The 12,405-nt window shown below is 40.8% G+C and overlaps 3 protein-coding genes across 3 annotated transcripts; all 3 read left to right on the top strand.

The window, feature by feature from the left end:
* Nucleotides 1–314: 314 nt before the first annotated feature.
* LOC113745341 (protocadherin gamma-A12-like) lies at nt 315–3,004 on the top strand. The gene is made up of 2 exons (XM_027276875.1): nt 315–2,846; nt 2,990–3,004. Exons 1-2 carry the CDS (start codon nt 462–464, stop codon nt 3,002–3,004), a joined length of 2,400 nt encoding a protein of 799 aa, XP_027132676.1. The 5' UTR covers nt 315–461.
* Nucleotides 3,005–4,738: 1,734 nt separating this feature from the next.
* On the top strand, nt 4,739–7,366 carry LOC113745340 (protocadherin beta-15-like). Its single transcript, XM_027276874.1, has one exon. The coding sequence runs from the start codon at nt 4,889–4,891 to the stop codon at nt 7,364–7,366; it is 2,478 nt and encodes an 825-aa protein (XP_027132675.1). The 5' UTR covers nt 4,739–4,888.
* Nucleotides 7,367–8,418: 1,052 nt separating this feature from the next.
* Nucleotides 8,419–10,967, top strand: LOC113745339 (protocadherin beta-15-like). Its single transcript, XM_027276873.1, has one exon. It carries the CDS (start codon nt 8,535–8,537, stop codon nt 10,965–10,967), a length of 2,433 nt encoding a protein of 810 aa, XP_027132674.1. The 5' UTR covers nt 8,419–8,534.
* The last annotated feature ends 1,438 nt before the right edge of the window (nt 10,968–12,405 follow it).

Genomic DNA, 12,405 nt, shown 5'->3' with positions numbered 1-12,405 from the left:
TAAACGGCTCCAGATCTGAGACAAATATAACAAATAGACCACTTGAGTCTCTTGAAAAAAAAATAAAAAAAATAATGATAACTATTTGAAACACATGAAGGGTCCACTTGACCGCGAGTGAATATTATGTCAATATGGTCTGAGACTTTGAGAAGGACAATTTATTTTGTGAAGGTAATAATAAACAGACTCATGGTGTCGCTGTTGGCTGATGGATAAAAGACAATCCCCACTCCACCCACTACTAGTACATAGATACCAGCTGCAGATTATCCCACTCCACCCACTACTAGTACATAGATACCAGCTGCAGATTATCCGGAGAAACAGTTACATTTTCGTCCATATTTATCGTGTACGTTGCTGTGGAGTGTTGGATTATTTTGTCGTTTTGGTTAGCTTTTATCTTTTCGCATCGGAGAATACATATTGTTCAAGCCAAGAAGCAATCTTGTGTCGGGATGGGAGACAAAGGATTTTCAGTGCTTCGCCCGATCTTCTGCTTTGCCTCCTTCCTTGTAACGCTGCACCTCGTTAATGGAGACCTGAGTTATTCTATTCCCGAAGAGATTAAACGCGATTCTATTATTGGAAATATAGCCAAAGATCTCGGCCTTGATCTGAGGACATTTTCTTCAAGAAATGCCCGACTTGATTTTGAAGGAACTCGGAAGCGTTACTGTGACATTAATCTGAGTACCGGGGATTTGGTGACATCGGAGAGAATTGACAGAGAAAACCTTTGTGGCAAGAAACCCTCGTGTGTTGTGAAAGTAGATCTGGTGTTAGAAAATCCTTTGGAGCTTCATCGACTGAGTCTTCATATTCAAGACGTAAACGACAACTCGCCAAAATTTAGAGAACATTTGCTTGAAATGGAAATAAGTGAGTCAGCTGAAAAAGGTAACCGCTTCTCTATCGAGGAGGCCCATGATGCAGACATAGGTCAAAATGCTGTTCAAAGGTACAACCTTCAAAAGAATGACAACTTTATTCTTGCTGTTGACAGCAACAAAGTTGAACTCGTACTGGAGAATAAACTTGATCGAGAAAAACAGAAAGAGATAAATTTGCTCCTTACAGCTCTAGATGGTGGCTCTCCTCAGAGATCAGGTACAGTAGTCATACATGTCACTGTACTGGATGCTAATGATAACGCCCCAGTGTTTAGCCAGGCCGTTTATAAAGCCAGTCTGCCTGAAAACTCTCCTGTAGATACAATAGTGCTTCATGTCAGTGCTACTGACGCAGATGAAGGAGTGAATGGAGATGTAACATACGATTTTGGCCACATATCTGATGACGATGTAAATGTTTTCTCAATTGACCCTAAAACTGGAGAAATTAGAGTAACTGGTGTTATTGACTTTGAAGAAAGTAGTTCTTTTGAAATGAGAATACAAGCTAAAGATGGTTTAGGTTTAACATCTTATGCCAAAGTGTTAATAGATGTTACTGATAAGAATGACAATGCTCCAGTGATATATCTGAAATCACTGACTAACCCCATACCTGAGAACGTGTCACCTGGTACAGAGGTGGGCATCATTAACGTGCAGGATAGAGACTCTGAGAGTAACGGACAGGTCCGCTGCTCCATTCAGCAAAACGTCCCTTTTAAGTTGGTTCCTTCTATTAAAAACTATTATTCTCTGGTGACCACAGGACAACTGGACCGTGAACTATTGTCTGATTACAACATTACAATCAGTGCCACTGATGAGGGCTCTCCACCTCTGTCCTCCTCTAAAACTGTTCAGTTATCTGTAGCAGACATCAACGACAACCCACCTGTTTTTGAGGAACAGTCCTACAGCGCATATGTGACTGAAAATAACAAACCTGGCTCCACTTTATGTTCCGTTACTGCTCGAGACCCCGACTGGAGACAAAACGGTACAGTGATTTATTCTCTGTTATCCGGTGAGGTGAACGGTGCCCCGGTGTCCTCCTATTTATCTGTTAACGGAGACACGGGGATGATCCACGCTGTAAGGTCGTTTGATTATGAACAGTTCAGGAGTTTTAAAGTTCACGTGATGGCCAGAGACAACGGTTCTCCTCCACTCAGCAGCAACGTGACCGTCAGTGTCCTCATATCGGATGTGAACGACAACTCTCCTCAGATACTGTACCCCGCCCCGGAGGGCAACTCGTTTATGACAGAGCTGGTCCCCAAAGCTGCACACGGAGGCTCTCTGGTGTCCAAAGTGATAGCGGTGGACGCGGACTCCGGACAGAACGCCTGGCTGTCCTATCATATAGTGAAATCCACTGATCCGGGACTTTTCACTATTGGTCTCCACAGCGGAGAGATCAGGACACAGCGGGACATTTCTGAATCTGACAGCATGAAGCAGAACCTTATTGTGGCAGTGAAAGATAACGGACAGCCCTCTCTCTCTGCCACGTGTTCCATGTATTTACTTATTTCTGATAACTTGGCTGAGGTGCCAGAACTGAAGGATATTTCTTATGATGAGAAGAATTCCAAACTGACTTCTTATCTGATCATCGCGCTGGTCTCTGTGTCCACCTTTTTTCTGACCTTCATTATCATCATCCTGGGTGTGAGGTTTTGTCGCAGGAGAAAGCCCAGACTGTTGTTTGACGGAGCAGTGGCCATCCCCAGCGCGTATCTCCCTCCAAATTACGCAGATGTTGACGGCACAGGAACTTTACGCAGCGCTTACAATTATGACGCATACCTGACAACAGGTTCTAGAACCAGTGACTTTAAGTTTGTGACATCTTACAACGACAACACACTTCCTGCTGACCAGACTCTGAAGAAAAGTCCAACAAAATTCGCTGATCTTTTTGGAGAGTCAGATGGATCTCCGGAGGTAGGACAGTTTTTAATTTGGCAATTTTGTCATTTTCTTGCTTGACAGGTTTACATGTCATGGGAATATAGTTACTTGTGTATTCATAGAAACAATAATTTTCTCATAGACATTAATTTTAAATTAAGCTGTTGGTGCCCAAGGAAGTCTTCATGTAATCCATTATTTGTAATGCAGCAGTTATCAGTTAAATTAATGTCAACCTAGTTGTTTGATGATTGTAATGTCTCTATAGTAACTACTTAATCCACAACTTCGAAGCTTTAAACAGTAACTGTATCCTTGAAAATACAGTGTAATAATCACATAAATTATACCCTAAAACTAACACTATGTTGTTTTTATTCTGACATATTATAATTAAGCATGAATTTGACCCACCAGTCCTTTTTTAAAGTGTTGTGCTCATTTTTTTACTATTAGCTCTGTTTCATAGAGTCATAGTTATCTTGAAGGGAACAAGAATGAGAAAAGGACCACTTTAACTATGGACTGGTGAACCAGAAGAATGATTTCATAATTTAATAAAGTCAAGTATGCATTTTAGTACATTCATGTTTGTAGAAAATGAATGAGAAACACATAATAATATCAACCTAGAAGCATTAACCATACTCAACAAGCCAGCCAGCTCTTGACACTGCATTCCCTTCAATGGAGAGACAGCCCATTCTCCCACAAGCTAACACTTATCACAACACACACTGACATAATTTAAGACCTGATCCGTGTTCATGTAGTATTCAGCGGTATGCCTTCTAAAAGGTTTTACTCAGTATAACCTGAGATAATACTTGTTCCATAAAGACATGCTTCTCCCTTTGTAAACATCCCTTTGTCCTGGATAAAGAAAGATAAAGCATTTATGTAGTGCACTAAGGCTCAAGGCTGATTTCATTAAATGGCAACTTTTTTATTATTCATGAATTCTTCATAAGAATCAGTGGTTATTAATGTCATCCCGATGCAAATGTTGTGTGGACTATTATGGAAGTAAACTCTGATGAACGCAGTTGTCTAGATATAACCTACTTGGAGAGGGCTGGAGCTTAGGGACATCAAGTATTGGACATTAGGCACGTAATTGGGGAGAGAAAGGCAGCATGTTCCCAAAAAAAAAAAAAAAAAAAGGAACATTATTCAGAAATTTAATTTTATTAAGTGATGAGTCTGTATGAATTACACTGAGAAACGATCTAATGCAATCTCATTAAAGTAATATTCAAACACAAACAGTACTTCGTCTAGGCGCTGGAATGTTAAGTATATTCAATAAGAGCTCAATTTATTAAAATTTTTCTCCACATTTTAGCTCTGGTAAATGTTTGTACCGGTTGAGGCCATATTTTTTGTTCATTTTATAATATTGGCTTTGTACATTTTTTTTTTTTTTAATGAAATCTTCAGTCTACAACATTACCCTACTCCATTCTAAGATTGTGGCTTCTGCCTATGAAATCTTACTGGACTGGAGTAATATATTTCTTCTGTAGCAAGAGATAAAATAGTTTTGGCCAGACAAAATACAGTTGCATATCGACCGCAAATTGTCTGTTTTCATGCTAAATCGAGTACTGTACTACCGTCGCCTTTTAAGGTTGTCATGGCTTTACGATAACACATTTTCAACCATTATTTCATACAAATTATGTGCTTATTATCAATAATAAAAGTCAAATGCCTATTCATGGATTAGATATTCACAGCCTGTTCCATTTAGGCGCGGATTGGTAATAAAAAGAACACTAAAACAGTTACAGAATAAGCCTTTCTTGTTGATCTTTCACGTGCAGAGATGAAAGTGAACTCATAGTGTCGCTGTTTACCAGGAGAGGAAACAAACCTCCACCCCTTGCTCGTGCTTTGTTACTCGAAGCTTGATTTTCTCCGTGTTCAGTAACACTCTTGGATGCTCAGTGCTTGGTCATAAATACAAAGTAAAGCTGTTTTGTTATGTTAAACTGGACCATACAGATTTTTCACACGAGGAGAAACAACACCTTTCAACGTTTTTGAGTTGTTTTCCATTGATTTGTTCCAGCATGGCATACACTGGATATTCATCCGCAGGCCTGCTTTGCTTTGCTTTCTTTCTTCATGTGCTTCACATCGGTAACGCAGACGTGAGCTTTTCTATTCCTGAGGAAATGAAACCCGGATCTGTCATAGGGAATATAGCAAAGGACCTCGGGTTGAACGTGGGGAAATTATCTGCTCGGAAGGCCCGCATTGACAGCGAGCTGAACCGTGAACGGTACTGTGACATAAACCTTAACACCGGGGATTTGGTTGTAGCGGAAAGAATTGACAGAGAGGCGCTTTGCGGCGAAAAGGCATCATGTATCCTTACATTTGAGTTGGTCTTAGAGGCACCTCTGGAGTTGCACCGCATTTCACTGCAAATACACGATATCAACGACAATCCGCCTGTTTTTGCTAAAGATGAAATCAAAATAGAGATCAGTGAATTGGCTGTTAAAGGATCTCGCTTCCGTGTTTTGGAGGCACATGATATAGATATTGGACAAAACGCTGTTCAAATATATGCATTACAGACGAACGATTATTTAGTGTTAAACATTCAGTCAAAATCAGATCGGGGTAAATTTGCAGAGCTAGTGTTGAATAGGGAATTAGACCGCGAGGAGCAGCAGGAATTGAAATTACTGCTTACAGCACAAGATGGAGGCAGTCCTCAAATGACTGGCACTGCAACTGTACATGTGACTGTCCTGGACGCTAATGATAACGCCCCGGTGTTTAGCCAGACCGTGTATAAAGCAACTCTGCCTGAAAACTCTCCTCTGGATACTGTAGTGGTCACAGTGGCTGCGACCGATGCAGATGAAGGTCAAAATGGTGAGGTGACTTATGAATTAAGTCGTATTTCAGAAACAGGCAGAAGAGTATTTGCTTTAAATCACATAACAGGAGAAATTAAAGTTATAGGGCCTTTGGATTTTGAGAAAGAGTCAATGTATGAAATGCGTGTGGACGCCAAAGATGGTTACGGCCTTACCTCAGATTCTAAAGTAATAATTGAAATTTCAGATGTTAATGACAACCCACCTGAAATACATTTAAAATCTCTTGTTAATCCTATACCTGAGAACGTGTCACCTGGTACAGAGGTGGGTATCATTAACGTGCAGGATAGAGACTCTGAGAATAACAGACAGGTCCGCTGCTCCATTCAGCAAAACGTCCCTTTTAAGTTGGTTCCTTCTATTAAAAACTATTATTCTCTAGTGACCACAGGACAACTGGACCGTGAACTAGTGTCTTATTACAACATTACAATCAGTGCCACTGACGAGGGCTCTCCACCTCTGTCCTCCTCTAAAACTGTTCAGTTATCTGTAGCAGACATAAACGACAACCCACCTGTGTTTGAGGAACAGTCCTACAGCGCATATGTGACTGAAAATAACAAACCTGGCTCCACTTTATGTTCCGTTACTGCTCGAGACCCCGACTGGAGACAAAACGGCACAGTGATTTATTCTCTGTTATCCGGTGAGGTGAACGGTGCCCCGGTGTCCTCCTATCTATCTGTTAACGGAGACACGGGGGTGATCCACGCTGTGAGGTCGTTTGATTATGAACAGTTCAGGAGTTTTAAAGTCCACGTGATGGCCAGAGACAACGGTTCTCCTCCGCTCAGCAGCAACGTGACCGTCAGTGTCTTCATATCGGATGTGAATGACAACTCTCCTCAGATACTGTACCCCGCCCCGGAGGGCAACTCGTTCATGACCGAGCTGGTCCCCAAAGCTGCACACGGAGGCTCTCTGGTGTCCAAAGTGATAGCGGTGGACGCGGACTCCGGACAGAACGCCTGGCTGTCCTATCATATAGTGAAATCCACTGATCCGGGACTTTTCACTATTGGTCTCCACAGCGGAGAGATCAGGACACAGCGGGACATTTCTGAATCTGACAGCATGAAGCAGAACCTTATTGTGGCAGTGAAAGATAACGGACAGCCCTCTCTCTCTGCCACGTGTTCCATGTATTTACTTATTTCTGATAACTTGGCTGAGGTGCCAGAACTGAAGGATATTTCTTATGATGAGAAGAATTCCAAACTGACTTCTTATCTGATCATCGCGCTGGTGTCAGTGTCCACCTTTTTTCTGACCTTCATTATCATCATCCTGGGTGTGAGGTTTTGTCGCAGGAGAAAGCCCAGACTGTTGTTTGATGGAGCAGTGGCCATCCCCAGCGCTTATCTCCCTCCTAATTACGCAGATGTTGACGGCACAGGAACTTTACGCAGCGCTTACAACTATGACGCATACCTGACAACAGGTTCTAGAACCAGTGACTTCAAGTTTGTGACATCTTACAATGACAACACACTTCCTGCTGACCAGACTCTGAAGAAAAGTCCAACAGACTTTGCTGATGTTTTTGGTCAACCTGATGAGTCTCCAGAGGTAGGCCATGTGCTTCTATGTATAACTTTTAACGTTGATTGTGACTTTCCATTCAACCACAATGCATTTCAGGTTTCCTAGAATTGTCAGTATGCAGGGGTCCCTGAATCCATGAGTAGTCATGTATGTCTTTTTGTATACCGATATGTTGTCTTTCAAGTGATTTTGAACTAACATAAAACCAAGATACCTAAAAACGTTTTATGGTACAACCAAATGTTGCCCCGTTTTACCCTTACGGAAGACATACTTTTATCTGTCTTTAAACTACATAATGTTGACTGGTTCTCTGTGACTGTTATCCGTCCACTGCGTTCAGTGCTCTCTTTTAGACACAGTGTTTTGTCCCATTCATCTCTTCAACGTTTCGAAGTTTAAAGTAGCATAAATCAAAGTTTGGCTTTGCATTTGGTTAAGACAAAGAAACAGTTGAAACAAATATTATTTGCATTTCAAGAGAATTGAGGTAATGTGATGTTCACTGTCAGATTTGATCTGTTTTAGACTTCCTCAGCTGATGAAAACCTAATTAGTTTATCCAATAAATGTGCAGATTATTGAAAGCAATGATCGAGCCCTCAGACATTGCCTATCACAGCTGCCTGTTTGACCTCATAGTTTCCCTTAATTGTTGTCAAGCACCAAATAATTCACAAATGCAAAAAACAGCCTCTTATACCTTGAATGAATGTGAAAATTAGATACAAGCATGTTGATTTTAAAAACTGGAGGAAGTTTTATTCATTTTCAGTTCATAAAAGTTCTAATAGATCTTTAATTACTTGAAATGTAATATTAAAATTCTTCAGTCCGTCTCATTAAAACTTTATAAAAGCAAATGTTAAATGAGTGAAACATTTTGGTCCGGTACTCGCCGTTCAAACGCTGTCCATGGTGCTGAATGGAGTTTGTATATGCGGCTGTTGAACAAACTTAAAAACATTACAGTGAAGTAATTTCACTTTGCATCTCTACGTGCAGTCTGGCATTGCGGTATTACAAATGACAGAAACAGATGCATCATATCCTTGTAGTTGGTTATGTGTAATATTCCAAATGAACTCACGGCGTCGCTGCTCACTTTCAGATGTGAGGTTCATTTCTCCACCCACTGCTAAAGGAGTAAATGTGGCATCAGAACAGGAGCTGCCATTGTTGGAGGAACGGCGTATCTTAATTTTACCATTACGACTACATTTTAGCAGCGACCAGGAAAAGTGTGGTGGTCCTATCTTCTCAGGAAGGAACAATGGATGGAAAGAAGAAATCGTTGCTGAGTGTTGTGTGCGTTTTTGTTTTCTTCGTCCACATAACCACTGCAGATCTCAGCTATTCTATTCCGGAGGAGATGCGACCCGGATCCATTGTTGGAAATATCGTTAAGGACCTCGGACTGGAAGTAGGGAAATTGTTCTCTCGTAAAGCTCGTATTGATACTGAGGAAAGCTATCAGCACTACTTCGATATTGATGTAAAAACGGGAAATTTTGTCATCAGGGAAAGGATTGACAGAGAGGAGCTGTGTGGAGAGAAGGCCTCGTGTATGCTTAAATTTGAGTTAGTCCTAGAGAGCCCTTTGGAGCTACACCGCATTTCACTGCTCATTCAGGATATAAACGACAATTCACCCGTTTTTCCAAAGGATACGATTAAACTCGAAATAAGGGAATCAGCCTTGAAAGGAGCTCGATATCGTGTTAACGAAGCACATGACGCTGATATCGGACAGAATACTGTTAAACAATACAGTTTACAAACGAATGAACATTTTGTTTTGTCTGTTCGAGATGAGGCTGATGGATCTAAGAACGTTGAGTTGGTGTTAAACAATGAGCTCGACCGTGAAAAAGAACACGATTTAAATTTCGTGCTGACTGCGGTTGATGGTGGTAATCCACAACGATCAGGAACTGTCAATATACATGTGACTGTGCTGGATGCTAATGATAACGCCCCAGTGTTTGACCAAGCCCTTTACAGAGCCAGTCTGCCTGAAAACTCTGCCATTGATACTGTAGTCGTCACAGTAAGTGCCACTGATGCAGACGATGGAGTCAATGGGGAGGTGATATATGAATTTAGCCGGATTTCAGACAGGGCTAAAAAAGTATTTTCTCTGAACAGTAGAACTGGAGAGATAAAAGTCATAGGACCACTTGATTTTGAGAGTAATTCTAAATATGAAATGCGCATAGACGCCAAAGATGGTTACGGACTTTCATCTGATTCCAAAGTAATGATTGATATCACGGATGTAAATGACAACGCTCCAGTAATATATTTGAAATCACTGACTAATCCAATACCTGAGAATGTGTCACCTGGTACAGAGGTGGGCATCATTAACGTGCAGGATCGAGACTCTGAGAGTAACGGACAGGTCCGCTGCTCCATTCAGCAAAACGTCCCTTTTAAGTTGGTTCCTTCTATTAAAAACTATTATTCTCTGGTGACCACAGGACAACTGGACCGTGAACTAGTGTCTGATTACAACATTACAATCAGTGCCACTGACGAGGGCTCTCCACCTCTGTCCTCCTCTAAAACTGTTCAGTTATCTGTAGCAGACATCAACGACAATCCACCTGTGTTTGAGGAACAGTCCTACAGCGCATATGTGACTGAAAATAACAAACCTGGCTCCACTTTATGTTCCGTTACTGCTCGAGACCCCGACTGGAGACAAAACGGTACAGTGATTTATTCTCTGTTATCCGGTGAGGCGAACGGTGCCCCGGTGTCCTCCTATCTATCTGTTAACGGAGACACGGGGGTGATCCACGCTGTGAGGTCGTTTGATTATGAACAGTTCAGGAGTTTTAAAGTCCACGTGATGGCCAGAGACAACGGTTCTCCTCCGCTCAGCAGCAACGTGACCGTCAGTGTCTTCATATCGGATGTGAATGACAACTCTCCTCAGATACTGTACCCCGCCCCGGAGGGCAACTCGTTCATGACCGAGCTGGTCCCCAAAGCTGCACACGGAGGCTCTCTGGTGTCCAAAGTGATAGCGGTGGACGCGGACTCCGGACAGAACGCCTGGCTGTCCTATCATATAGTGAAATCCACTGATCCGGGACTTTTCACTATTGGTCTCCACAGCGGAGAGATCAGGACACAGCGGGACATTTCTGAATCTGACAGCATGAAGCAGAACCTTATTGTGGCAGTGAAAGATAACGGACAGCCCTCTCTCTCTGCCACGTGTTCCATGTATTTACTTATTTCTGATAACTTGGCTGAGGTGCCAGAACTGAAGGATATTTCTTATGATGAGAAGAATTCCAAACTGACCTCTTATCTGATCATCGCGCTGGTGTCTGTGTCCACCTTTTTTCTGACCTTCATTATCATCATCCTGGGTGTGAGGTTTTGTCGCAGGAGAAAGCCCAGACTGTTGTTTGATGGAGCAGTGGCCATCCCCAGCGCTTATCTCCCTCCTAATTACGCAGATGTTGACGGCACAGGAACTTTACGCAGCGCTTACAACTATGACGCATACCTGACAACAGGTTCTAGAACCAGTGACTTTAAGTTTGTGACGTCTTACAATGACAACACACTTCCTGCTGACCAGACTCTGAAGAAAAGTCCATCAGACTTTGCTGATCCTTTTGAAGACATGGATTCTTCTGTAGAGGTAGGATCAATTCAAAGAACTCCTCTCATCGAAATTATTTAAGCTTCCTTGTTGAGTTGTCTAGATGTTTCCACACTTTTTCTTTGTGTCGGAATTCGACTGTAGTTTGTGGATGTTTCAGTGACATACTTGAACTGTGAGGCCATAATACGTCTTGTCTTCTTGAATCTTGTCAAGTACGTTTTAAACGTTTTAAACATTTATGCCCCTTTTCCTCCAAACACATTTGGTTACTTATTGAGGAAACTTGTTTCTTTTTGTGTATAACCAGCACGTGTCATAAACTCGTTTTCTCATAATTAATAGACTCTACAAGCGCAGATTGTATTAGGACGTTAGGTCAATTTAGATGCATTTTGAAGCTCTCTTGGTGACAGCGGTCTCTCCGAATTTCAAGGCATCTGTGCTGCCGAAACACTCCCCATGCCCAACCGCAACGGTAGATGTGTCTAGTCATGTTACTAAATTTAAATAGGTTGAATGAATGATAATGGACTATGTGTTGAAAGTGTCATTATTATTTTTGTATACAATCACCATCATCATCATCAAAAGTCTCTTTTAGGATCACATCTATTTAAAACACACTTTCTTATAGCATTATAGCTTGATTGTTCCCTCCTCTGTAAGTCGTAAATGTAAAAAAAACAATCAAGATTCCTAATCCTTTTTTTTCTTTCTTTTTAGTGCACATCCTTTTTTGTTTGTTTTCAATCATAATTTAGTCACATGTTCATTCCTGTCTGTTCTGACAGTTTCGATTGTTGTAATCTACTTGACTGCCTCTACCCATTGTCTCATAGATTATACAAAATGATTTTGTGTCATTGCGTTTTGCATTATCAATTTCAAAGTTGTGTTTGGCATCTTTGTTTAAGGCCCAATAGTTTGTTTGAATCTATAGCCAAAAGAAAAAAAATACTCTGAAAACTTTGAGGAACTAAAGTAAAACATATATGTTGTTTTTGTCATACAGCTCAAATGTAAACAACACTCGCATCTCAAACTCTGAAAAAAGTAGAATACATTGATGTCTTTTCTTGAGCACAATGATTTATCACACATACCCTTTGTATGTTAAAATTCTTGTTTAATGCTATAAATAAAAGTGAAGTCCTTTATTCAGGAGTGAGATACTGTATTTTTAATGTACCATGGCTGAGAGTAACTTAGTACATTTTCTGAATCACTGTACTTATTTTTGATAGATTTTACTTGAGTAATTTCACTTTCTGCAATTTAATATAGATGACATTACATTTCAATGGGAAATATTGATCCTTTTACCCCATTACATTTATTGGACGATTATATTAAGTGGTCACTTCTCAAATCAAACTTTTAATAAGAATAAACTCACCTATTTTGGCTTGTGACTCATTGCAAAATAATAATAAATAATGATGATGTGAGGATGATGATGATGATGATCATGATAAAATAATAATAATAAATAATAATAATAAAATAGAAAATAAAA

This window comes from Larimichthys crocea, unplaced genomic scaffold (assembly GCF_000972845.2).
Source record: "Larimichthys crocea isolate SSNF unplaced genomic scaffold, L_crocea_2.0 scaffold660, whole genome shotgun sequence".
Classification (NCBI taxonomy): domain Eukaryota; kingdom Metazoa; phylum Chordata; class Actinopteri; family Sciaenidae; genus Larimichthys; species Larimichthys crocea.
Note: the sequence above shows the minus strand (reverse complement) of the source record. Positions and strands in the feature narration are given on the sequence as shown.

Bases quoted from the DNA above. Each gene is read 5' to 3' on its own strand.
- LOC113745340 (XM_027276874.1), top strand. From the start codon at position 4,889: ATGGCATACACTGGATATTCATCCGCAGGCCTGCTTTGCTTTGCTTTC.
- LOC113745339 (XM_027276873.1), top strand. From the start codon at position 8,535: ATGGATGGAAAGAAGAAATCGTTGCTGAGTGTTGTGTGCGTTTTTGTT.
- LOC113745341 (XM_027276875.1), top strand. From the start codon at position 462: ATGGGAGACAAAGGATTTTCAGTGCTTCGCCCGATCTTCTGCTTTGCC.